The 27,071-nt window shown below is 37.1% G+C and overlaps 3 protein-coding genes across 3 annotated transcripts in view; all 3 read left to right on the top strand.

Annotated features, from left to right (window-relative positions):
• The window catches only part of LOC143667035 (olfactory receptor 13C9-like), a 713,098-nt gene that overhangs the window by 679,461 nt on the left and 6,566 nt on the right, over positions 1-27,071 (top strand). Inside the window, exon 7 of the transcript XR_013167823.1 lies at positions 14,207-14,349. The gene's annotated coding sequence lies outside the window, so the exon portion shown is untranslated. The remainder of the gene's footprint in view (positions 1-14,206; positions 14,350-27,071) is intronic.
• Positions 1,761-2,705, top strand: LOC143659247 (olfactory receptor 13D1-like). Its single transcript, XM_077132012.1, has one exon. The coding sequence runs from the start codon at positions 1,761-1,763 to the stop codon at positions 2,703-2,705; it is 945 nt and encodes a 314-aa protein (XP_076988127.1).
• On the top strand, positions 16,583-17,643 carry LOC143655764 (olfactory receptor 13C2-like). The gene has a single exon (XM_077127197.1). The coding sequence runs from the start codon at positions 16,687-16,689 to the stop codon at positions 17,641-17,643; it is 957 nt and encodes a 318-aa protein (XP_076983312.1). The 5' UTR covers positions 16,583-16,686.

Here is a 27,071-nt window from a genome sequence, read left to right as displayed (position 1 = left end):
AGGAGGCCCATGCTTCACAGTCTCTGAGAGCTCCTGGGAATAATCCTCCAAAGATCCTTAGACTTCCTAATGATTTTTGAAAGAGGATCAATCAGATGCCCCAAGGAAAGCAAAACAAAAGTTTGTGGTCTTTCAATCGTGCTCATAAACTTACCCTAAGAAAGGTAAATCATTTCTTCCCTTCTGATATGGGCAAATAGACTTAAAAATTACAATATAATTTACAAAATATACATATACTTTGGCCTATAATGTCTGTCATCTCTTTGAAAGCTGCAATTTTTCGATTTAATCTTTCAAATTCTTCTTTGTGCTCTTTTATATCTTCCCGATAGCCTTTATTTCTCTATAAATATCCCTGAATTATTGTTCCACAGTCTGGTGTTTTGATTGATCATTTAAGTGGGCCATTTCTGTGTGGATCTTCAGGAGCTTTGTGATTTCCTGTTGTGTCCAGTGCATTAAGATAATCTTAATAAGTTTATTTTGTGAGTTGCTTTGCTTCACTCTCTGAAGTTTTATAACTATTGGGTGTCTGTTGAAGGTACCCGTACGCACTTGGTTTGTCAGTAATTCCCCATGCAACCAAGGCCTGGATCATATGTAGGGGGTGCAGTTCTACAAAAGGGCCTGTTAAATGCTAGGCAGAAAAGATGCATGGCTTGTTGAGTGGCAGAATGCCTGCCTGTCATGTGGGAGAACCAGGTTCAACTCCCCACCCATGCACCAAAAAGCAAAAGAAAACAAAACAAAATACCTTAAGAGTCTGTCAAAAGCTAGGCAGAAAATGTTGCACAGGTGGCTCAGTAGTAGAACCTCGCCTATCATGTGAGAGTCCCTGGTTTGACTCCAGACCCAGGGAACCAGAAAAGAAAAAAAGATGGTGTTGTGTTCCTTGGGTGACCTCCTTGGTCCTTCATCTCCGTCTTTGCAAGCCTCAGATAACTGGGCCTCTTGTGGGTAAATTGGAAAGTAGAGCAGGACCAGTACCTCACAAACTTCCCTCACTGACTGGCCATCAGATCACCGCTGCTCCATGTCACGGCATGACCACTGGTCTCTGCCAACACCAGACACCCGTGGCAGCCCACCTCAGGGGTGGGGAGCAGGCATTGTGCACTGACCCATTGATCCCCATGCACAGGGGAAGCAATTCCACCAGTCTCTGGAAACCTCGCAGGAACTCCCAGCCATGGGGCCATGAGGAAAGGCCTCCCAAGATTTCTTTCTGTTGGTGCTGGCCAGAGCACAGAAGCATGCTTGGGTTTTGCACCCACCCACATGTGCCACCTGACCCTGCTGGGCTCATGGTTGAGGGCACTCACCCGTCTTTCTCCATCCCAGTCTTTCTGCTTCATCTGCAGTCTCAGTTTTTATTTTATTCTTACTTTGACTCTGTTCTTGTTGTTCCATGGATCTGGGGTGAAGTCTGCCACCCTAATCAAACATCTTGTCATAAGCGTCTGAATCTACATTTGAAAGAAGTTTGTCACTACATCTTTTTTGGCTTGTCAGATAAAAAATTTTGGAGTATCTGTAGCATTGCTTCTGCTGTTGCGGATCCTAAGAGGTATGTAATTTCTCAGTGCCTCAGTTTTATCATAAATAAAATTAGTATTATATCTCTGTCCCTCCTGAATTGTAGTAGTGCTCAAGAAACAAACAAAATAATGGAAGTAAACTGTGCCCAAAATATGCATTATAAATACAAATTTTCCTGAGTTGTGTCCTTATCCGAACTTTGCAGGTGACAAGAACTCATGGAAAAGGGGAATTACTCCACAGTGACTGAATTCTTTCTGATAGGATTTTCCCAATACCCAGAACTCCAACTTTCTCTGTTTGTGCTCTGCCTCATCATGTACCTTATAATTCTCCTGGGAAACAGCCTCCTCATTATCATCAGCATCCTGGATTCCCGCCTCCACACCCCCATGTACTTCTTCCTTGGGAACCTCTCATTCTTGGACATCTGCTACACATCCTCATCCATTCCTCCAATGCTCAACATCTTTAGGTCTGAGATAAAATCCATCTCCTTCATTGGCTGTGCTCTACAGATGGTGGTCTCCCTTGGCTTGGGCTCCACTGAGTGTATCCTACTGGCAATGATGGCCTATGACCAGTACGTGGCTATCTGCAACCCCCTGAGATACCCCATCATCATGAACAGGGTGCTATGTGTGCACATGGCTGCATGGTCCTGGATGATTGGCTGTCTGAACTCTCTAGTACAAACAGTCCTAGCAATGACGTTACCTTTTTGTGGGAATAATGTCATTGATCACATTACCTGTGAGATCCTGGCTCTTCTTAAACTTATCTGCTCAGATATCACCATCAATGTGCTTATCATGGCAGTGGCAAATATTGTTTTTTTGGTGATTCCTGTATTTCTAATTCTCATCTCCTATATTTTCATTCTCTTTACAATACTGAGCATTAACTCTGCTGAGGGGAGAAAGAAAGCCTTTTCTACCTGTTCAGCTCACCTGGCTGTGGTAGTTTTATTCTATGGTTCAGCCCTTTTTATATACATGAAGCCGAAGTCAAAGGACACCAAAACATCTGATGAGATCATTGGTCTGTCTTATGGAGTGGTCACCCCCATGTTGAACCCCATCATCTATAGCCTGAGGAATAAAGAGGTAAAAGGGGCTATGAAGAAAGTCTTCAGCAAACACCTGCATCTATGGAAAACATGAAAATTCTTGATGCATGTGATTTCCAAGTGGGAGAACAGACCTTTTTTATTCAAAAGGATATTGCAGAATCTCCTGTCCTGGGAACTTGAGTGCTTATAAAGCCAAATATGGGAATCCCATTCCAGGTAAACATTTCTGTATAATGCCTTAACTGCTGGGTTTCCAGCTATAAGGAGATCTGCCAATTGATCCCATAAAAGTCATGTTGTCATCAAGACAAATGTCATGACCTTCTTTCTTCCCTCCTTCCTTTCTCCCTCTGTCTCCTACCCTTCTTATGTTCCTCCTTCCTCCCTCTCTCCCTTCACCTACTTCTCCTCCACTCTTTTCTTCTTCTTTTCAGACTCTTTTCTTACTCTTTCCTTTTGAAGTGAATGTCTGTTGTTTGTGTTATCCACCATCTACGCTTCCTATAAAATGATGTAAATATTTCTTTTCAGGAACCACAGTCCCTCACTCTTAATTCATGTTGTTCTGGGTAGAGCGGATCTTACTCTCTGTACTAGGAGTAATCATGGAAAACCCTTGCCAGTGCAAAAGGACATCCATTCCCCTAGATGACTTCATTATGCTGATAGATATAGTGTAGCAAGTGACCTGAGCCAAACTTACCAAATGTAATCCTTGGATTTCTGCCTCAGTGTCAAAAAAGAGAAACACTTTTGGCAAAGGTCTTCAAACTGGTGGAATATGATCTTGGAGCATCTGCTGGCCCTCTTGGCCAGTACATGGGAGAGCCTAGCTAAGAAGGAAAGCAGAGCTGGGATAGTGTGTCTGATGTCACTTTACTGAATCCAGCTATGGCTAAAGCCAGACTTACCATTTTCCTCTATTTATGAGTTGCTATCATTTTATAAACATACAATTTGAGTTGGGTTTACCACTTACAATCACATCAATCCTATCTGACATATTCCCTTGTCTCACCTCCTCCTCCCTCCACTTATATTTTTGAGGCAAAAAACAATTAAAAGGATTGTTATCTGAATTGACCCAACTTTAGCATACTTTAGAGGTTCTCTCTTTATAACTAAATTATGATAATCTAATCTCTATTTTTCATGACTTCAAGAACTCCAGTCACCTCCCCAGTTATTTCTGAACAGCATTTACATGTTCCTTATTTTTGTTCTCATTATGTTGCTCAAGATATTTCTTCCATGCTGTGGGCTTCCATCAATATGATATTTTTTATTATACTATTTTGCTTTTGTATAATGTATATTAGTTTTTAATAGGCAATGTCCTTTTGTGGAATATGGCCAATGTGACTAGATTATATGTTAATACACATAATCTCTAAGAAGTCTGGTTTGGAAAGCCTTCCCATAAAAGGTGCCACATATCTGGATTGTCCATTCTGGGCACCAAACCATGACTGCAATGGGTCAGGCAGGATTCACCTAAAAAATTATACATGGCTATGACCCCTGGACTTTACTGAGCTCAGAATTTGATAAAATAAAAAATAATATATTAATCTGCAGCATAGTGACTTCTATATGTTTATTTCTGGCACTGATGTGATAACAGACATTTCAAACATAACATATCCAAAACAGAATATTTAATTTTCTGTTCCTCGAAACTACTTCTCCCTAAGTCTTCCCCATCTCAGGAAGTGGCAGCATCATATAATGACATCCAATCCACCAGCAAATTCTGTCATCTTTATCTAAAAATTTACTCTGAACATGACCACTTCTATTCCTACCACCCTTGTCCAAACCACCATTATTTCATCTAGGCTATGGCAGTGCTTTTCCAAGTAATCATATTCCTACTTCTACTCTAGTTCTTATACAATCTCTTCTCTGTACAGAAACCTGAGTGTTCTTAAAAAATATGAATCATATTATGTCTCACTTTTTTCTTGAAACACAGTGTCTTCCATCATACTTAGGTTGAGACAATATTTTTTCCATGGTCTACAAGATCCCCCAAAATGTTTAAGTCCTAACCTCTATCCCATGAATGCAAACTTATTTGGAAATAGGGTCTTTGATGAAGTAATTACTAATTTATGGTCTGACTGCATTAGGGTTGACCCCAATCTAATATGAATGGAGTCCTTATAAGAGGGAAATTTGTATATAGAAACACTAGAGGGAAGGCCATGAGAAAATGGAGGAGGCAGATACTGGAAAAATATATCCAGAAGCCCAGGAATGCTAAGAATTGCTGACAGATGCCAGAAGCTAGAAGAGGAAAGGGAGGATTCTTCCTAAGGGGCTCAGAAGGAGTGTGGCCTGGCTGACACCTTTATTTTGGAATTTATCCTCCAGAACTCTAAGAGAATAAATTTCTATTGTTTTAAGCCATATAGTTTGTGGAAGTTTGTTACAGCAACCCTAAGAAAGTAAGACACGCTATTTTTTTTTAAATATCAGAACAAATTTCTGTCTCAAAATTGAACTAAGTGTTTTGTATCCTTTCTGTGTACTCTACCATAATCCATATTTTCTAGTATGTACTTGAGGATAGGGTATAATATAATTCTACTTTTGAAAGAGTTACTTCTTAATTTAAGTCCAAGCCATAAGTTTCCCTTTTCACATTGCCACATTTTTTCTACTGAAACTCCTTTCACTATACCCTCTAATAGACATTATTTAATTGCATATCTAATTAGTAGCTTGGTAACTGTTTGAAACTTAAGAGCTAATATTAAATTCCCAGGCCTTCTGAGGAGTGATTATTCCAGGGAAGTCAAAATATTTAAAAATGTATCATCCTGTAATTAAACAGCCTTCTTTTTTGGGGGTGTTGCATGGTCCAGGAAGCAAACCTTGGTCTCCCTCATGGAAGGCAAGCATTCTACCACTCAACCACCCGTGAAATTAAACAGACTTAAAAAATATTTTTATTGAAAAATCTTTACACATATACATTCCATACATGGTATTCAATCAGTGGCTCACAATATCATCACATAGTTGTGTATTCATTGGCATGATCATTTTATAGAACATTTGCATCACTCCAGATAAGGGAATAGAAAGAAAAAAGAAAAAAACTCATACATACCATACTTTACCCCTCCCTCTCATTGACCAATATTTCCATTTACCCAATTTATTTGTCCCCCCTATTATTTATTTATTTATTTATTTAATCCATTTTTTTTTAAACTCAAAGGCCTATATCCTGGATAAAAGGAACATCAGACACAAGGCTTTCACAATCATATAGTTACATTGTAAAAGTTATATCTTTACAGTTGTCTTCAAGAATTGAGGCTACTGGAACACAGCTCAACAGTTTCAGGTACCTCCCTTCAGACACTTCAATACACCACAAATCTAAAAAGGACATCTATATAATGCATGCATAAAGATAACCTCCTAGACAACCTCTTAACTCTGAAATCTCTCATCCCTGAAACTTTATTTTGTCTCATTTGTCTTGCCCCTTGTGCCGGTTTGAAAGGATGTAGCCTAGAAAAGTTGTGTTTTAATCCTAATCCCATTTTACAAAGGCAGCCATTTCTTCTAATCCCGATTCAGTACTGTATGTTTGAAACTTCAATTACATTATCTCCCTGGAAATGTGATGCAATCAAGAGTAGCTGCTAAGTGGATGGTGACATGTCTCCACCCATTCCAGGTGGGTCTTGATTACTTTACTGGAATTCTATAGAAGAGGAGACATTTTGGAGAAAACTAGAGATTCATAGAGAGCAGAGAATGGCACAGCACCATGAAGCAGAGAGTCTACCAGCCAGTGACTTTGGGAGATGAAGAAGGGAAATGTCTCCCAGGGAGCTTGAGAGGAAGCTAGCAGATGACGCCGTGTTTGCCATGTGCCCTTTCAGCCAAGAAAGGAAACCCTGACCTGGTTCACCATGAGCCTTTCCACTTGAGAGAGAAACCCTGAACTTCCTTGGCCTTTTTGAATAAAGGTGTATTTTTCTGGATGCCTTATATTGGACATTTCTATAGACTTGCTTTAATTGGGACATTTGCATGGCCTAAAAACTGTTAACTAGCAACCTATTAAATTCCCCTTTTGAAAAGCCATTCCATTTCTGGTATATTACATTCTGGCAACTAGCAAACTAGAACACCCCTTTTGGTCAAGAAGTCTTTCTCAGTCTCTTGATGCTGGGTCCTGGCTTATCCCAGGATGTCTCTCCTATGTTGCCAGGAAAATTTACACTCCTTGGAGTCATGTCCCATGTAGGAGGGGGGCCAGTCAGTTCACCTGACAAGGTGACTTAAAGAGAGAAGCCACATCTAAGCAACAAAAGAGGTTCTCTGGGGGTGACTCTTAGGCTAATTTTAAGTAAGCTTAGCCTATCTTTTGTAGGAATAAATTTCACAGGGGAGAACCCAAAGATTGAAGACTAGGCCTATTGATTTCGTTATCCCTACTGCTTGTGAGAATAACAGAAATTCTCCAAATGGGGAAGTTGAATATTTCCTCCTATCTCCTGATACACCCAAGAGTACTTTGGAAATGATTCTTTATTCATTACCCAGATTACCATGGGATATATGGTGACATCAAACTAACCTGGACAAACCAATAAAATCTCATGTCCTATTCAAGGTTCCATATACTTATGGTGTTCAACTAAACTGACTATACAAGTTAATTTAGATGATGTACAACCCAAAATATAACTGTGCACCAAATAAATGTCTCTCCCTTTCATCTCCCATAGAAGTTGAAGTTTGAAAATATGGATGATATCTTTTACCCTGTATTCTGCTATACCTTAGCCCTATCCAGATCAGCTTCATTCATTTCTTTACTCAAAGTCTCATTACTTTTTCAACTTTTTAAACAGTTCCTGTATGTGGTACTGCTGACCTTCATAGGTTCCGAACTCTAATGGTGAGTCTCAGGTGTCACATAAATACCCGAAGTTTCTGGGAATGACCAGGTTATATACAAACAGCTCAGTACCTCAGAATTTAGAAATAACAGCTGCAACTCCTGAATTTATGTGACTGCTATAAGAGTTTATAATAGAGGACCCTTTACAAATAGGTCCCAACCTGATAACCTATGCTCTCTATTTTAGCTCGCCGAGTTTTTATATTGTAGTTAGTTCATATGATTGAGGCATGATAACTTTTGTCTTTCTGTTCCTGTCATTTCATTCAACATACAGTCCTTAAGTTTCATTCACCCAGTTGCATGCCTCACAACTTCCATTCTTCTTGCTGCTGCTCAATAGTCCATTGCATATACACACCATAGTTTCCCCTTCCATTCCTCAGTCACGGTACCTTTAGTTCACCTCCGTTCATTGTGGTTAGGGAACACTGCTGCCATAAACACCAATGTGCAAATGTCCATTTGTGTCCCTGCACTCAGGAATCATGTGGCAACCCCACACCTAGCCTCCTGTGGAAGCATCATACTGCCCACCAAGGGATTGCACCTCTCAGTTTCCCTACTAACAGTAAACAGGTACATCTCTTTCTCCACATTTTCATTAGCACTTGTTTCTCTCTGTTCATTTATAAATAGTTTAATTCACACATCATACAATCCAACCTAAGTTTATGGACATGCCTTCACCACCATAATCTATCTGAAGACATTTCCTTTTCTTCCACATATAATCCATACCCCTTTCCCATCCTCCCTACCCGTTGACATTTAGTTTTGGCATAATGCATTTATTACTTTTAGTAGAAGCAAATTACAATGTTATTGTTGACTGTAGACCCTAACTTGCATTGATAGTTCTTCTTCCTGTACACCATCTATATTCAACATCCTGCAATATTAACATTCATTTGTTCTCCCTCATACAAAAACATTTTTTTGTACATTTAATCACCATCATTGTCCACTCCAGGCATTACTGAAGTATACCATCTCAGTTTTTATGCTCCATCTTTCCTTCTGGTTTCATTCATGCCCCCAGCTCTTCTCCCTCTATCATACTCACATTCAGCATACTTTTATTACAAATTAAATAAATGGAAGGGTTCACTGCTGTGTTAGTTAGATTCAGTTGTCAACTTGGCCAGGTGAGCATACCTAATCTTGTTGCTGCGGACATAAGTCAATGGTAGGTGAACCTCATCTGTTGTCAATTACATCTGCAGTCAGCTAGGAGGCGTGTCTGCTGCAATGAGTGACGTTTGACTTAATTGGCTGGTGCTTAAATGAGAGATCACAATGTAACACAGCTAAGCAGCTCTGCATTCCTCATCTCAGTGCTTGCAGCTCAACCCAGGCCTTTGGAGATGTAGAAAGAAGTCACCCTGGGGAAAGTTGTTGGAACCCAGGGGCCTGGAAAGAAGACCAGCAGAGACCATCCTGTGCCTTTCACGTAAGAAAGAACCTCAGTGGAAAGTTAGCTGCCTTTCCTCTGAAGAACCAACAAAATAAATCCCCTTTTATTAAAAGCCATCTCTGGTGTGTTGCATTCCGGCAGCTAGCAAACTAGAACTGGAATACTAAATATAGTTAAGATGTCAATTCTACCCAAACTGATTTGTAGATTCAACACAATACCAATTAAAATCCCAACAACTTTCTTTCCAGAAATAGAAAAACCAATAACCAAATTTATTTGGAAGGTAAGCATGCCCTAAATAGTAAAAAATATTTTGAGAAAGAAAAATGAAGTGGGCGGTATCACACTACCAGATTTTAAAGCATATTACAAAGCTACAGTGGTCAAAACAACATGGTACTGGCATAAAGATAGATGTACTACCCGATGGAATTGAGTAGAGTGTTCAGATACAGGTCCTCTTGTCTATGGACAATTGATCTTTGGTAACACAGTCAAGCCAACCCCACCTGGGACACAGCAGCCTCTATAATAAATGGTGCTGGGAGAACTGGATATCTATATGCAAAAGAATGAAAGAAGATCCATATCTCACACCCTATACAAAAACTAACTCAAAATGGATCAAAGACCTAAACATTAAAGCTAAGACCGTGAAACTTTTAGAAGAAAATGTAGGGAAATACCTTATCAAACTTGTAATAGGAGGCAGTTTCCTAGGCCTAATACCTGAAGCACGAGCATGAAAGAAAGAAATAGACAAATGGGAACTCATTAAAATTAAACACTTTTGTGCATCAAAGAACTTTGCCAGGAAAGTAAAAAGGTAGCCTATGCAATGGGAGACAATATTTGGAAACCGCATATCAGATAAGGGTTTAGTATTCAGAATATATAAAGAGATTCTTCAACTCAACAACAAAAGGACAACCAACCCAATTAAAAAATGGGCAAAAGACATGAATGGAAACTTCTCAGAAAAGGAAATATACTTGGCAAAAAGGCATATGAACACATACTCAACTGCACTGGCTGTTGGAGAAATGCAGATCAAAGCCAAATGAGATATCATCTGATGCCCACTTGAATAGCCATTATCAAAAAAAAAACAGAGCACAACAAATGCTGGAGTGAATGTGGAGAAAGAGGCACACTTATTCACTGTTTGTGGGAATGTACAACCACTTTGGAAGGCAGTTTGGTGGTTCCTCGGGAAGCTAAGTATAGAATTGCCATATGATCCAGCAATCCCATTACTAGATATATACTCACAGGACCTGAGGGCATGGACACAAGTGGACATTTGTACACCAATGTTTATAGCAGCATTATTTACAATTGCCAAGAAATGGAGACAGCCCAAATGTCCATCAATGGGATGAGTAGCTAAACAGCTGTGGTATATATATATACATATATATGGAATATTATGGAATATTATGGATATACATATATCATGGAATATTATGTATCTGTAAGACAGAATAAACTTAGACTTTTAGTCTAGATATCTTGGATGCAAATATTACAAAGATTAAACTGTATTTATGAAACAGTCTAAATATCTCATTACTTCTAAAAGTTGAAGAGATTACTGAGACTTTGAATAAAATACACAGGATGATAAATGTAGACATTTAAATGAAAATAGATAAATGTATCAATAGGGAAGGCTGCTTCTTTAGAAAAAATGCATATACTCACATTAAGAAATAAAAAAAAATTCAGGATAACTATCTTGGAAGAAATTGAGAAAGAATAGACTTTTAGGAAAATACAACTGAAATATGTTTGGCAATCGGATGAAATAGGATACAATGTCATATAAATAATGAGTAGTAGTATCTTTTTTTTACTTTTTCCCATAGACTATATGTAAATTCTTTCAACTGTTTTCCTCAAAGCATAATTAATTACCATGACAAGCTTTAAAATCCTTTTAAAGTAATGTGTAGTCTGTCAATTTTACCCCAAGACTAGGAAAAGGAGGGTCCCCTGGTAAAGTCCTAATTCAAGAGAGAAGGAATGTTTGATATTATTAATGTCTCTTATCACTTACTTCTAGAGGCCAACCTAAGTAAAGTTAGGGCTGGGAGAAAGGATCCTATTTTCTGCTTCTCCATCCATCAGCCTACCTGAATTGCACCATTTTCTGAAACTTAACTGTTTAGAAAAACAAAAATCTAAATTTATAACTTGAAAAGAAATAGCAGAGGGAGGAAGGTTTTTCTTGTTTTTTTGTTTTTCACATTATCTAGAGATTTTCTTCATTAAAGCGATTTTCTTTAGAGTTCTTAGTTTTTCAACTAATTGCTGAGAAGGTGGCATGATCCCCTACAAGCTACTTATAGAACATTATGTAATACAACTGCAGAGTAATATGCCTTTCAATTCACATGGTACATGCCAAAACCTAGATTACATGTCATAGGGCATAAAACAGGTCTAGAAACTGATTGGAATCATTCACAGTATATTATCTGCCCATATGGATTTTAAATTAGAAATCAATAGTGATATGATATCTATGAGAACCTCAGACACATAGAAATTAAAGAGCACAAGTCTAAAAACCTCCTGGTTTGAAAACAAAACAGTAAGGGAAATTAGAGCATTTTTTAACTGAAGAGTTATGAAAATGAGGCATTACAAAATTTGTGGACAGCAGGTCAAATGATGCTTGTAGTGAAATTTTAGCTTTAAATCATTATTTTTGAAAGGAGGTAAGGTTTAAAATGGATGTTTCCACCTTAAGATGCTAGGAACTGAAGAGCCAAGTAAGTCCAAAGTACCTAAAAGGAAAAAAAATAAAGAAAAGAAATCAACAAAATAGAAAAACTTAAACAATAGTGACAGTTAACAATAGAGAAAATTAACAAGCTCAATTGGTTCTTTAAAAGACAATCAAAATCCATAAAATCCTGGTTAAACCACTAAAAACAAAAGAGATAAAATGCAAATTATAATGCCAAAATGAAAGACAGGTTAACTCTTCAAATCCTGAAGACAGTAAAAAGATAAACAATATTACAAAAAACTATATACCAAAAAATTCAACACCCTAGTTGAAATAGACACATTTCTTGAAAAGTACAATTTTTCTAAATCAAATCAAGGTGAAACAAAAAAAAATTTTGTTTAATCTATAAAATAATCAATTACCTACTAAAAACCTTCACACAGAGAAAATTTCCATTACGAGATTAATTTACTGATGAAACTATCAAACATTTAAGAAATAAATACCATGAATATTAATTGTCAAAAGGAAAAGGAATCAGAGGAAACACTTCTCAACTAATTGTATTAGGTCTGATATCAAAAGCTGACAAAGACTTTGTATGAACAAGAAAATTACAGGCCAATATCCTCGGGAACATAGATGTAAAAATAGTTAACAAAATATTAGCAAATTTAATCAAATAGAATGTAAAAAAGATTAAATCATGACCAAGCAAGAAGTTTATGCCAGGATACAAGGATAGTATAAAATTAAAAAATTAGTCAATATAATGCTCCATATTAATAAAGGAAAAAATCAACTGAGCATCTAAAAGATGAAAAAAAATTCATGTGACAAAATTTAATGACAATTTATGAAAAAACTTGCCATCAAATGTGATACTTAGGCTTTGGTATCAACTTGGCCAGGTGATAGGTTCAATTGTCTGGTCAGGCAAGCACTGGCCTAACCAATAGAGAGAGTTGAGAGTTGGGGTTGTGAGAAATTTAGAATGGGGCAATCAGGTTTGGTTTAGGATGATGCTGATGAGACTAGTTATGTGAAATTGAGAAGATGCAACTGGGATTCAGAGCAAAGCATCTTTTTATAAAATTAAGTGGAGAAGGAATTCTGAAGAGTAAAGGGCATCGATTAGACCTAAGGATGAAAAAGAATGATAGCTACAGTTTTTTGAGTGATAATTTTGTCCCATGAATTATACTATCTTATAAAAAATTAACACAGTTTTTGGAAAGGATATCACATGGGGCTGAAAGGTAGACCCCACATTAGGTCAGCGAATAACTTAGAATGTGGCAGAGGGACATGGAGTGGATATGAGCTTATAAGTCCTAATAAGCATGTTAATCTTCTGAAAAGTGTCTTGAGTTCTAAGAATGTGTCTATATCTAAATCATCTATTAGTACTTAGCAATTCCCATTTAGTGTATTATGTGTGAACAAGTTAGAATGTTGTAGTTATATGTGGTTATATTCTATGGCCGTCATGGGTTTGGATATTGGGTACTATAGGAAAAGTCAAACGAGAATGGCTATGAATCTCAGAGGCAAGAACTATTTATGTTATGTGCTATTTATTTTCTGAGTGGGTAATCCATTCACAAGAATGAACATTTTTAAAAAGGTTCTAAGTGATACACCATAGAGAGCCTCCCTCCCCACCTGTGTTAATAAGCTATTTCCCTTAGTGGAGGTTAAATTGTTCTTGAGAAATTCTCTGTGTGATTGAAGATGATTGTATGTGTGTATATAGGTATATATTTATATATAAAACCTATATATAGACTTATTTATATAACATATTATCCAATGTCTATATAACATATTATATCTATATATACTTAGTATGTATTATTTGCTTAGCATATGTTCCTAGATGTGGAATTTATGGATCAAAAGTCATGCATATTTATATCTGCAATATAAAAGGAAGATGTTTGATGATTTATAGAGTTCAGATAATGTATTATACATATTCCCCATCTAAGGATAATTACTACAATTTCATTCCGACAAAACAAAAATAAACCAAAATACAGTCCTTAAAAAGGGTGAAAGGGGGTGCATGGGTGGTTCGATGGCAGAATTCTCACCTTCCATGTGGGAGACCCTTGTTCGATTCCTGGACCTTCCCCCACCCCACCCCAAAAAGGCAAAAAGGAATGGAAGAGGAGAAGTACTAATGACAATCAATGAATAGATATACAGAATTATAGACATATTAGTAAATAAAGACTGATGATGCAATTTGAATAATATAAGGGCTGAAGAAGAATTTTCAAAAAGACATATTTAAAGAGAACTCTAAACACTTCTAAATTATCTAAGTAAAATTCAATAATCTGAAGTGGGATAGAGATGGGAGAGTAGAACGATTGTATTGCTGCCCTTTTCTTTGCGTGTTTGAGGAATAATAGGGGATTAGAGAGCATCCCAGTAGAGAAAATAGCCTATCTTTAGGAGTAAACTTGTTTGGTCCTTTGTATATTATGACAGTAGGAAAAGAGAAGGTAACCGTTTATGGAATGAAGAAAATGAATAAGAGAGTTCATATTAATGAGGAAAAAGAATAGTGAAAGATGACTTGATCATCCACCAAACATAAGGAGGTAGAAAAAAAGGGGATGCAACAATGTAAGGTAAGTATTAAACATGAAAGTATGATGGAAGGAATATATTTAGATTAAACGTGAGTGGACTGAATAACCCCCAAAAAAGCAGAGACTGCAAAGAAGAGATTAAAAACTTAATTCCAGTTATATGTTGTCGATAAGTAGGATAGTTTAGCAAAATAAAAATTGAAAATAAAAAATAAATGGATATGTGAAGAGATAAAAAGAAAAGACAAACTAAAAGAAAGCTGGGATTGAGAAATATTTGTATTATAAAAATGGAATTTTAAGGTTGAAAGTACCAAATAGGATAAAGATATATCAAGCAATGATAAAGGTCACAGTTTGTCAAGATGATTTATCAGCCATAAATTAGTATACACTAAACAACATAGAAGCTAAATACATAAAACAAAATAGCCTTAGAAATATAAGGAGAATTTGATTACAATAATATGTAAAATAGATTAAAACTGGAAGACCCACATAAATAATTATTTCAGAGAGTTGAATAATCCATGCAATGGACCTGATACTGTTTATATGCATATATGTGTGCATGTATATAAAACCACATGCATTTATTTAAAAACATATTCCTCCCAAAGATAATTCACATTTTTTGCTACCATTTATAAAATGGACCACTATGTGGTCACCATAAAGCTCAAAGCTAGTAGAGAATTTATAGGTTACATTTTGTTATCATAATAAAATAGAATTGGAAAGAAATAATGAAATGGAACCAAAATAGCTAATCACTAGTTAACTAAGTAAAACACAAAGAAATAACCATTTGGTTGAAGAGAAAATTAAAAGAAAACCAAAAAAGTATCTGGAAACTAATGAAAAGAGCATTCACATCAGAATCTAAAACACACAGCAAAAGGTATACGTAAGCACCTTCATTAATAGATAATAAAGGTGAAAACTAAGGAATCTTATTCTTATTTCTTGGAATTAGAAAAATAAACTCAAAAGCTCGGAAAAATAAATTTAGAAAGACAAAGACATAAATTAATGAAACAAACACACAAAAAAGAAGAGAGAATAAATCTATACCCAAAGTTTTGTTTTGAGAAGAACTGTCATACAGGAAAATCTGTTGTGAACCTAATAAAGGAAAAACATCACATAAGAATAGTAATGAAAAAGGAGCTAGAACTTCTCATATAAAAGTCACTAAAAGAATGATAAGGAATGTTATATACAACTATATGAGAACACATCTGAGCCAGGTGGAAGTGAATAATATTCTAGAAAAATTTAAAATGCCAAAATCAGCTGTTCTCAAATCACTGCGATATATACAGTCTTGCTTGATCCTGACCAATCACCTTTTACATCTGGTATTTCTTGATATGTTAGTATTGTCAACCTGATTACAAGGTATCCTCTTTGCTAAATGAGTGGTTAAAAGTGAGTCTGTAGCCGAACTGCTTAAGTGTAAATCCTGTCTTTATCATTTATAACTATATGACTTTGATACTAAGCAAATTATTTAATTTCTCCATGTCTTAATTTCTGCCTGAATAAAAATGGGGATGGTGATGTTAATAATGAAATAACCATCTCAGAGTGTTGCTGTTTCACTTGAAATTAGGTAATGCACATAGAAAACAATTAGTAGAGGATTGGCACAGGGTAAAAAATATTTTATCTTTGATATTCACTTAATCAACAAATGTTTCTACTAACTATGTGTCTATTCTAGGTTCTAGGATTGTGGATAATGGACAAGAAAGTACCTTCCCTTATAAAGCATAATTCTAAGACAGATAAGAGAGACAATAAACGTAACGCACTATAATTCCAGGGACTGACAAGAACTTTGATTTACTATGTGGTGGTGTGTGGTCAATATGCGATGGTTTGCTGTTCAGTTAACACTTAACACTTAACTTAACACTCATTTTTGTAATAACCTCCAGTATACTTAAGTGATGAGGAATGAGAAAAAAAAAAAGGTTAGACTTCCTCAAGGGACAGTTAGGTTTGGATCTTAGCTCTGCTATTTATGATTTACCTTTGATCAAGTTTTTTTTTTTTTAAGTTTTCTGCTTTCAGTTTATCTGGAAAATGTGGGTGACAACTCTCTTTTAGAACCATGGTGAAATTAAATTAATTTAAAACATATTGATGTGCTCAATCCATGTTAGTTTCCTCTTCCCATCCCTCTCTCCATTCCTACCTTCTCCTCTGTTCATTCTTCCTTTTTTCCTTTGGTCTTTTCTTTCTTCATTTTCTACTTCCCCTGTGAGTATGGCACTTGTGCAATGGTACATATTTGAAAAGAATCACAGTAAGATGTATATTATGCTTTAACATGCCCTGATATCCTACAGGTAAAAGAAAATCAGTAAAATGGAATGGGAAAACCAAACTATTCTGATAGAATTCTTTCTGAAAGGGCTTTCCGGTTACCCAAGGCTTGAGCTACTCTTTTTTGTCCTGATCTTGATAATGTACGTGATCATCCTCCTGGGCAATGGCACTCTTATTTTAATCAGCATCCTGGACTCTCACCTCCACACCCCTATGTACTTCTTCCTGGGGAACCTCTCCTTCCTGGACATTTGCTACACCACCACCTCCATCCCCTCCACGTTGGTGAGCTTCCTCTCAAAAAGAAAGACCATTTCCTTCTCTGGCTGTGCAGTTCAGATGTTCCTTGGTTTGGCCATGGGGACAACAGAGTGTGTGCTCCTGGGCACGATGGCCTTTGACCACTGTGTGGCCATCTGCAACCCTCTGCGATATCCTGTCATCATGAGCAAGGATTCCTATGTGCCCATGGCAGCTGGGTCCTGGCTTGCAGGGGTTGTCAACTCTGCAGTACAGACGGCATTAGTAGTACAATTGCCATTCTGCAGGAATAAAGTCATCAATAATTTATCCTGTGAAATTCTTGCTGTCATGAAGTTGGCTTGTGCTAACATCTCAGAAAATGAGTTCATCATGCTTGTGGCTACAGCATTATTCATACTGACGCCACTCTTATTAATCATTGGATCTTACACATTGATCCTTGCCAGCATCCTCAAAATTCGCTCTTCTGGGGGGAGAACCAAAGTCTTTTCCACCTGCTCAGCTCACTTGACTGTGGTGATTATATTCTATGGGACCATTCTCTTCATGTACATGAAGCCCAAATCTAAAGAGTCTCTTAATTCAGATGACTTGGATGCTACTGATAAGCTAATATCCATGTTCTATGGAGTGATGACTCCCATGATGAATCCTTTAACCTACAGTCTTAGGAACAAGGATGTGAAGGAGGCAGTAAAGCACCTACTGAGAAGAAGAGTTTTTAAAAGTTAAATGAGAAAGGGACAGGCCATTTTATTATCACAATGTAGAAATAAATTGGGGAATCCCTCAGCTGTGAGGTTTATGAGATAGCAGTCATCCTATCCTCAAAGAATCAAAGAGGTTTTTGCTGCAATTTCAATTGTTTTCCAAGGCTTTCAAGTTCCAGAGTTACAGAATATTCTTCTTTTGTGTAGGGCATAATGAAACTAAATAAATAGATGTATTTATGTTTTCTAGGAGTCAATGATTGTAGTGTTTTTTTTTTTTAAGAACTTGATTGTGAGGAGGTAGTAGAGGGATTGTGTAATAGAGCGAAACCAATTAGAGGGAGATTTCAAAACAAGAGGAAGTTACACTGGTTTTAATTATTTTTGATAAGAATTATTTAAAAAACATTGCATACTTATACTTTCTTACATTTCCACAAGGCAATATTAAATCTTATTTTAGATTTCTTTGATAACTCACTTAGAATTATGAACTTTCAATATTATAATGACTAAAAGTATTTTCTTTGCTGCGTATTCATATATGTAATGCTGATTGTCCTCTGCACACATAGCCATGCACTGCTAAACTTTTTCTTTCTGGAATGATACTATTTTTATGTTTTTTTGGTCCATCTCTCACCATGAGGCTTTTAAGTGATTCTTGTTTTCTCCTTTCAATATATATGACGTTAACAGTCTTTTTTCCAAGTCTTTCTGATATGTGAAATCTAAATGCTTTGCTCTTGTAACCAAATAACTGATTTTTAAAGCTCTATGAAAACTAAATGTTAATAACATTTGAGTCAAACCTCCATGGCTGAAAGTCGAGCTGCAGCTTTCCTTCTGTCTCACTGCCTGTCTTTCCATGAGGCATGTTACTGATCCAAGAGGATTGTTTTATTGGGGAAAGCTGGACCTACCATCTACATGGTTTTATATTTGATTATCTGGGATTCATATTTTCTTTCATCTCTCATAGTGACCTTTAGGCTTTTATGTATATATGTGTGTGTGTATATATATATATATATGTGTGTGTGTGTGTGTGTGTGTGTGTGTGTGTGTATGTATATATAGTCTTTATCATTTTATTTCTTTTTTATCCAACTTTCACATTTCATATTTTCATTCATTAGTCTTAATATTTATTTTAACATTATATATTTTTTGTTTTATCTGTTATATTAGCTTCAGAATTATTTATTTTATGTTTTATGAAGTTTAACTTATATTTTTACAAAATATAGCAAAATTTTAATTAAGGTCCTTTTGTTAGACAGATTTCTGTTTAATTGTTTAGCTTTTTAGCTTTATTTACAATCCCACATTATTTGGTTATTCACTTCTAATTTATATACGTTTTAAATTATTCTTGGTTTTATATTTTATCCTGTTCCTTTTGAAATTTAAAATATCCCTCATTAACTTTTAGCTGCAAACTAAACTTAAAAACATCACACCACAAACAAAGTTAAAGGCCTTCTTTATTTGATTTCATTGTCATTTTACTTCTACCCGATTCCTTGAATCAGATTTTCAAAACTGTTTGTAATGGTTTTCTGAGAATCTCTGCCATGAAATCACAGGTCAATTTTTCTTAGGTCCTACATCTAACTTTGAAAAAAAGAGAATTGACTTAGACTGTGTGTTTTCTGACATATTATGCCATCTAGTTATTAGACAGGAAATAAAAGTTAATGTCTCTAATATAGAGAACTTTTAGACATTGGTGAACTGAGCAAAAATTTCTGTCAGTCTACCCAAGAAGGCCGTACAAGATTTGATTGTCAAATCACAGTAGAGATTTTGTATGTAGGTTCACAGCATTGCTTTTACATCATGTAAATATAATTTGTTCAATTTACAATTTCTTTCTTAGAAATTGAACAGTTTCTTTCTTAGAAGTCTAAATTGAACAACTTCTTTCTTAGAAGGTTCAAATGTATTATTTTGTGTGTGTGTGTGTTGCACTCTTTGTAATTTTCTTCCATCATGATGGTCAAGGAGAAGCTGGTGATAGCAGGGTTTATCTAAAATCAGGATTTTAAAACAGGATCTAAATTGTTTCACTGATTCATGGTTTGCTGAGTGTGTAGGATTCGGTATTAAACAATTTAGACCTCTTCAAAAACTGGACTCACCATAGTGCTTATTGGTCCTCTTTGGAAAGTACTTACAGAAGGGAGACTATAATTTTATGAACTTCCTCTGACCTTCCTCGGAAAGAGCAATGTGCCATTCTGAGGAACATGGAGGGTGACTTATTTTCACCCTTCTTGACTGAGGAGAATTATTAGAGGCTTCTGGCTGTGGCCGACCATCTCTTATTCTGGGCCATGTTTAGGCTTCACTGCTAATAATCTCTGCCTGTTCTGGAACATCTTTTCTTGTCAATGCCGTTCTTTGTCCAATTTGCTTTATCCCATGCATGGATGTATCTCCCCTTCATTCTCTGAAGTACGGCTGGTTCTGGGCTTCTACTTATTAGCTGAAGATCAGGAAGATAAAAAGGAATGACAATGCAGAAAAATAAGAAAAGAAAACCCGAGTTACACTTCAGATCCTAACTAGGACAGTTCACCATAACCTCTCATGAATTGTCCTTGTCTTGCATCTCTCTCCTTAGCAGCCTCAGTCTTCTGTTATGTTAATGGGTCTTCCTGTGCATCAGATTAGAATTAAATTTACATATATCATTACCCTGAGTCTGAGAACCCTGTGATATCTGGCCCAGAGATTATTTCTCCAGTCTGACCCTACTTATCTCTGAAGCTTTGAAAGTGATCAAGTGCAGGACAAAATTTAATAATAGCTGTGAGCCCTGGGACACATGGGTACTGTTTGTGGCTCTGGTGACAAGGAATGATGCCTATTTAATTTATATCAGTTGTCCTGGTGCAATTACTAAGAGTAGTCCCTTTCACTGTCAGAAGTGACCCCGTTTGGGTCATCTCATGTATGGTCACCCTAAGCAGTAGGGCCTATTAGAGCAGCAAGAACATCAGATGCTAGGGAAGTGATTAGAATGACTCCCACTATGCTGTGGTGGCAGTGTCCTGAGGGAACGGAGTGTGCATGTAATATCTAGCACATGCTAGACACCCGCAGAAACCTTCCAAAAAACTGGGTGGGATTCACCGAATTTCAAGATTCTCCATTAGGAAAATTGTCACTGAAATATTGTGCAGTGCTGGGAGGTGCGACAATGGCTCAGTGACAGAGTTCCCGCCTGCCATGCTGGAGACCCGGGGTCATTTCCTGGGGCCTGTCCATGAAAAAAAAATTGTGCTATGCCCACTCAAAATAGTAAATTTCCATGTATCTATGGCCTTAACTCAGGCAATAATTCACAAGCATGGTCAGTTACTATTCTTGGTATCTCCTTTTTTTGATAATAAAGCTGTATAATCTGTTCATCAAAACAACTGTCCCTTTCTTCTTTATTGTGGAGAGACTGCCAAATATCTCATCTAAAATTGATATATGGTTGTTAAATAACATGTAAAAGAATGGGTCCAAAACAGCTCTGTGTTTCCCCACTGGGAAATGTTTGCTGTTTTTTTTAGAAGATTACCCTTATTGGATTTGCCCTTTTTGAGTTGAGGAGTATGGAATGAAAATATATTTTGAGCTTGCACACATTGGCACATAACTCATTCTTAATATTAAGTATTAAAAACATAATCAACAGGAAACATTCGTAAATATAAGTGTTCTCTCATGAATTATAACAAATATTGTCACATTGCAAGTTGCTAATAATAGGGTGGTATATTGAAATAAATGCACCTGATGCAAACTATGCAAACACATAACAGTAATATTCTAATATTCTTTCATCAATTGTAACAAAGGCATCACATCAATTCAAAGTGTCAACAATAGGGGGTGTTCTTGCATGACTTTTATGTAAATCTACACTTCTCTAATAAAAAATTCTGCAACCAATGAGGCTTATTAGGAGAAGTCAGAAGAGAGAGAAAGAGCTGAGTACAGCTCAGCACAGCCTAGTACAATTTAGCTCAGAGCTCATAGCCAGCTCATACCTAGACATTTGGAGATGCAGAAAAAATCACCCTGGGGAAAGCTATTTGAACCTAGAAGCCACGGGTGAAGGCCAGCAGACATCACCATATGCCTTCCCATGTGACAGAGAAAGATAAGGTAAAGCCAGCATAATCCCCTTTATAAAGTCAGTCTGTTTCTTGTGTATTACATTCCAGTTGTATTAGCAAATTAAAACTGATTTTGGTACCAGAGGAGTAGGGTGTTGCTGCATTTGCAAATACCAAATATGTTGGAATGGCTTTTTAAATGGCTAGGGGGAGGATTCTAGAAGTATAGTGAGAAGCTTGATAGAAAAACCTAGATTGCTTTGAAAACAATTATGAACTCTACTCCCCTGATGCCTTAAAGGAGTGTTGCTGCAAATTGGAAGGAAGGCAATCCTTGTTTTAAGGTGGAAGAAAATTTGGAAAACTTGAATCCTGGTGCTGGATGAAAGGGAGAATTTGAATGTGATGATCTGTGACACTTGGCTGAGGGAATTTCCAAGTTAAAGGTGAAGGACTCAGCTTAGTTTCTTTTTGATTTGTATAGTAAAGTGCAACAAGAAAGGGGTAGGCTAAGAACTGAACTTTTGGATACAAAGAACCCAGAAATTGATGGTTTGGGAAATTCTGGGCTTCCAGAAAGTTAGACCCCAGAGAATAGTGCCCCACGTTAGGATTTAACCAAGCATGAAACTAGTCAGTCATTACAAGACATGCCCAGATTGGAGATGGAGTTATCCAGAAAGTTATTTGTGGAAAGTCCCATTGTCTGATATTTTTTATCTCTCGGTGCTACATGCCAAGTCAACAAATATTGTGTGAGACCTATGTAAGTGCAACCACTGCCAGTCTGTACTGGAAGTGACTGAAAATGGACAGTTAGAAGGAAAAATGACCCCAGAGGGAGTACCATGGAAGCTAAAGTCTGAAGCCAAAAAACCTCAGGCCAAGATAGCAGATCCACCTGTGCATGTGGAGGGTATGAGTTTGCCCCAGAGGCAGAGGGCAGGCCTTCTGTCTCAATGTTCTGGAAGAGTTCTCATTCTCCAGGCCTTGGAGAGGGTGGAGTACACTACCTGGGGATTAGAGGTAGCCTGGCTGCCACCCCACTTTTCTGAAGGCATTGAGTATGTGCCCCAGAGATGGCAGAGAATTCAGGTGCCATCCAGATGCACGAGGAGGGTGAGGCCAAGAAAAAAGGTGGTCTCTCCAATGTTCCTCATGTTGCAACCCTCGTCCTAGTGTTTGGACAGAACAGGGCCAATGCATAGGGCCTTGGAAAGGGTGGGACTGCTGCTTTCCAAAGCCTGTGAATGAATAACTCTCAGACTTTTAAGTCTAATGGAGTTTTCCCTGCAGGTTTTCAGAATTGTTTAGGTCTGGTGACTCCTTTTTTCCTTCCAATTTCTTCTTATGGTTATGGGATCATTTATCCTATGACTGTTCTCCTTTGCATTGTGGAAGCAGATAACTCACTCTTAGTTCACTGGTCCACACCAAGAGAAGAATTTTGCTTTGAGACAGACCATGCCTGTAACCCACTTTGATGAGATTTTGTACTATTTTTGAGTTTGTATTTGCATTATTAGTGGAATGATTTAAGGTTTTTGTGACATTGTGGTGCAATGGGTGTATTTTGTATATGGAAAAATTTAGTGCATTATATGCATGACAGATGAGCACTGTTAGGAAAAAAAAACTGTCTCTTATTGTTTTCTATTTAGAGATTAAGTATGATCTGAAGTGATGTGTGTTTTCCAAGTTGACAAGGGGTGGTTACAGTCGTTGTTAGGTTCAGGTGTCGACTTGGCCAGGTGATCGTGAATTTCAGCTATGGCTGATTACATCTGTTATTGGCTGTTCTAGTTTGCTAGCTGCCAGAATGCAATATACCAGAAACAGAATGGCTTTTAAAAAGGGGAATTTAATAAGTTGCTAGTTTACAGTTCTAAGGCTGTGAAAGTATCCAGATTAAAACAAGTCTATAGAAATGCCCAATCAAAGGCATCCAGGGAAAGATACCTATGTTCAAGAAGGCTGAGGACAATTAGATTTCTCTTTCAGCTGGAAGAGCACATGATGAACATAATGGCATCTGCTAGCTTTCTCTTCAGGCCTCTTGCTTCATGAAGCTCCCCAGGAGGCGTTTTCCTTCTTCATCTCCAAGGGTTGCTGGTTGGTGGACTCTGTGGTTCTCTCATCCCTCTGTTGTGGTTCTGCAGCTCTCTCCTCATTATCCAAAATAACTCTCTCCAAAATATCTCCTCTTTTATAGGATTCCAGAAAACTAATCAAGACCCATGTAGAAAGGGTAGAGACATACCTCCATTTAATCAAGTTTAATACCCACAATTGATTGAGTCAAGTCTGCATGGAGATAACCTAATCAAGTTTCCAACTGATAGTACTGAATAGTACAAGATTGATTGGGATTAAAACACGCCTTTTCTATGGTACATAAATCCTTTCAAACCATCACATTGGCCAAGTGGTGTGCCCTCCACAATAAATGAGGCTTAAAAGGAAGAGAAACAGCTCAGTATAGCTCAGCACAATCCAGCAAAGCACAATTCAGCTCAAGCTCAGAGCCCAGAGCTCAGAGCCAGCTCAGACCCAGATGGTTGGAGATACAGAAAGGAATTTCCCTGGGGAAAGCTGTTTGAATCCAGAAGCTGGGAGTGAAGGTCAGGAGACATTTCCATGTACCTTTCCATATGAAGAAAAAGCCAAAAGAAAGCCAGCTGCCTTTCCTCTGAAGAACTGTAAATTTTTATCTAAATAAATCCCATTTACAAAAGTCAATCTATTTCTGGTATATTCCATTCTGGAAGCACTAGCAAACTGAAACATATATAGATGTAATATAAAAAAAAATACGACTATTGCAAGCCGAAAAACTACAACATAACATTGTTGAGTTTATAACATATATATGTGATACTTATTACAACTACAGCATAAAGAGAGGGGAAGGTGATAAACAAACTATACATTTATCATAAACTGAGGGTTTAGCCTATAGGAGTGAGGGAAAATAATGGGGTACAAGAGAGTTTGATGAGAGAGTAGCTTATGAACAAATCTGGGGGCCAGGCTGAGAATGACGTTATCAACATAAGGATCAGGGCTCACACGTGTAAAGAAAAGTTTAGAGACAGGAGTATTTGGGCTTTCAGATCTTTAGTAGAGGCAGTTAGTCCATCAAGAAGTAAGAAAGGAAAACAAAGGTCTCATTCTGAGAGTTGGTGGCTACAGTTTAAGATTTCAGAGGTAGAGCAGCCTGGGTGCTTCCACTGTATTTTTTCATGCATGCCTTTATTTTATTACTCATCTACCCCTTCACTGGAAAAGGGGGTGTCAGCCCCAAGGTAATAACACTCACATGGTCACAATGCAAGTTATACAGTTATACAATTATTATCAAAGATCAAATCTACTGGAACACAGTTTAAAAACTTCAGGTATTTCCTTCTGGCTATTCTAATACACTAGAAACTAAAAGGAAATATCTATTAAGTGGGTCAGTAATCATAATCATTTGTAATATTCTAATTTATCAGTTACAGCTACCCTCTTTCATGTGATCATTCTCTTAGTCTTCAGGAATATCTGGACAATGAACATTCTAATTTCTTCATGCCGAAGGGTTTTTTGACATTATGGAGTAGAGGAATGAAACTGGTTCCTATTCTTGGAGAGCCTCGTACCTCTGGTTTCATCTTGCATGGGAGTCATCAGGAGACTTGAAATTCTGAAATAATAAACTTAATAGAAAAAACTTTTATGAAGTCTTAGATAGAGCCCAGGGTATTCTTTAGGGGGTTCAGGAATACTCTCGGTTGGGGTTTGTTACATTGTGGCAATTTGCAATATTTGGCTCAAGCTTGCATAAAAGTAACCTGCAGAATGATCTCTCAACTCTATTTGCAATCACTTAGCCCTTGTAACTTTACTTTGCTCCACTTCTCTTTCCTATTTGGCCAGAAGGCATTGTCAATCCCATCCTGCTGGGGTCAGGCTCATCTCTGGAGTTATGTTCCCTGTTGCCAGGGAGACTTACACCCCTTGGGGCCATAACTCCATATGGTGGAGGGTTTATTTGCAGAGTTTGTCTCAGAGAGAGGTCACAACTGAGCAACAAAAGAAGGTCTGTGGGGGTGGCTCATAGCATAATTATAAGTAGACTTAGCTTTTCCACTACAGAAATAAATTTCTTAAGGGCAATCCTCAAAATCGAGCACCTTGCTCATTAAATTGGAAGTCCCTAATTCTTAAAAGAATATCAGGAATTCCACAGGTGGGGAGATTTAATAGTTCTTCATTTTTTTTTTCATTTCCTCATGTGGCAATTTGCAATATTTGGCGGAAGCATGCATAAGCATAACCTCCAGAATGACCTCTCAACTCTATTTGCAATCACTTAGCCCTTGTAACTTTACTATATTCCACTTCTCTTCCCCTTCTGACCAAGAAGGCATTGTCAATCCCATGATGCCGGGGTCAAGCTCATCTCTGGAGTTATGGTCCATGTTGCCAGGGAGACTTATACCCCTTGGAGTCATAACCCATTTGTTGGAGGGTTTATTTGCAGAGTTTGGCTTAGAGAGAGGTCACAACTGAGCAAAAAAGGAAAGTCTCTGGGGGGTGGCTCATAGCATAATTATAAGTAGACTTGGCTTTTCCATTATAGAAATAAATTTCTTAAGGGCAATCCTCAAGATTGAGTGCTTGGCTCATTAAATTGGAAGTCCCTAATTCTTAAAAGAATATCAGGAATTCCCCAGGTGGGGAAATTTAATAGTTCCTCATTTTTTCTCCATTTCCTCAAGTGACTTGGTTAACTCTTAAAAATTTTTTCTGTCCCAATACTTTGGAATGTATCAGGGTATTACAATAATCTATACAGAAAAAGCAGATCTCATTACCTATTCTAGGGTCCATGTAACTAGTTTGTTTGAATACAATGACCAGAGAGGTTAAATTAGATAGTGTGGAACAGGGAATTTAAATTTTGGACAAAATAAGCATGTCTTCCCTTGGTTTCACACAGATATTGAAGTTTTAAAACACCAACAATATCATCCTTTACCTTGTATGCTGATTTACCTTAGTCCTAACCAGATCAGTGTAATTCATATTTCTAATTGAAGTCTGATCTCTTTTTAAGCTTTTCTAACAGCTGCTGTCTGGAGTAATGCTGACTTTCAGAGCTGCATAACTTATATCGAGTTTCAGATATCATACAGATAACCCAACGTTTCAGGGAATAACCAGGTTATACACAAAGAGCTCTGCAAATCAGAATTTAGAAATAACAGTTAAACTGAGGAATAAATGTGAGCTTACAGTCTAGGAACCTTTACAATGAGCCTTCTTGAACATTCTGTATTCCTTA

Source organism: Tamandua tetradactyla, chromosome 2 (genome assembly GCF_023851605.1).
Source record: "Tamandua tetradactyla isolate mTamTet1 chromosome 2, mTamTet1.pri, whole genome shotgun sequence".
In the NCBI taxonomy this organism is placed as follows: domain Eukaryota; kingdom Metazoa; phylum Chordata; class Mammalia; order Pilosa; family Myrmecophagidae; genus Tamandua; species Tamandua tetradactyla.
This window is presented reverse-complemented; position numbering and strand designations above follow the sequence as displayed.

Excerpts from the sequence above, each read along its gene's own strand:
- LOC143659247 (XM_077132012.1), top strand. The coding sequence starts at position 1,761 with ATGGAAAAGGGGAATTACTCCACAGTGACTGAATTCTTTCTGATAGGA.
- LOC143655764 (XM_077127197.1), top strand. The coding sequence starts at position 16,687 with ATGGAATGGGAAAACCAAACTATTCTGATAGAATTCTTTCTGAAAGGG.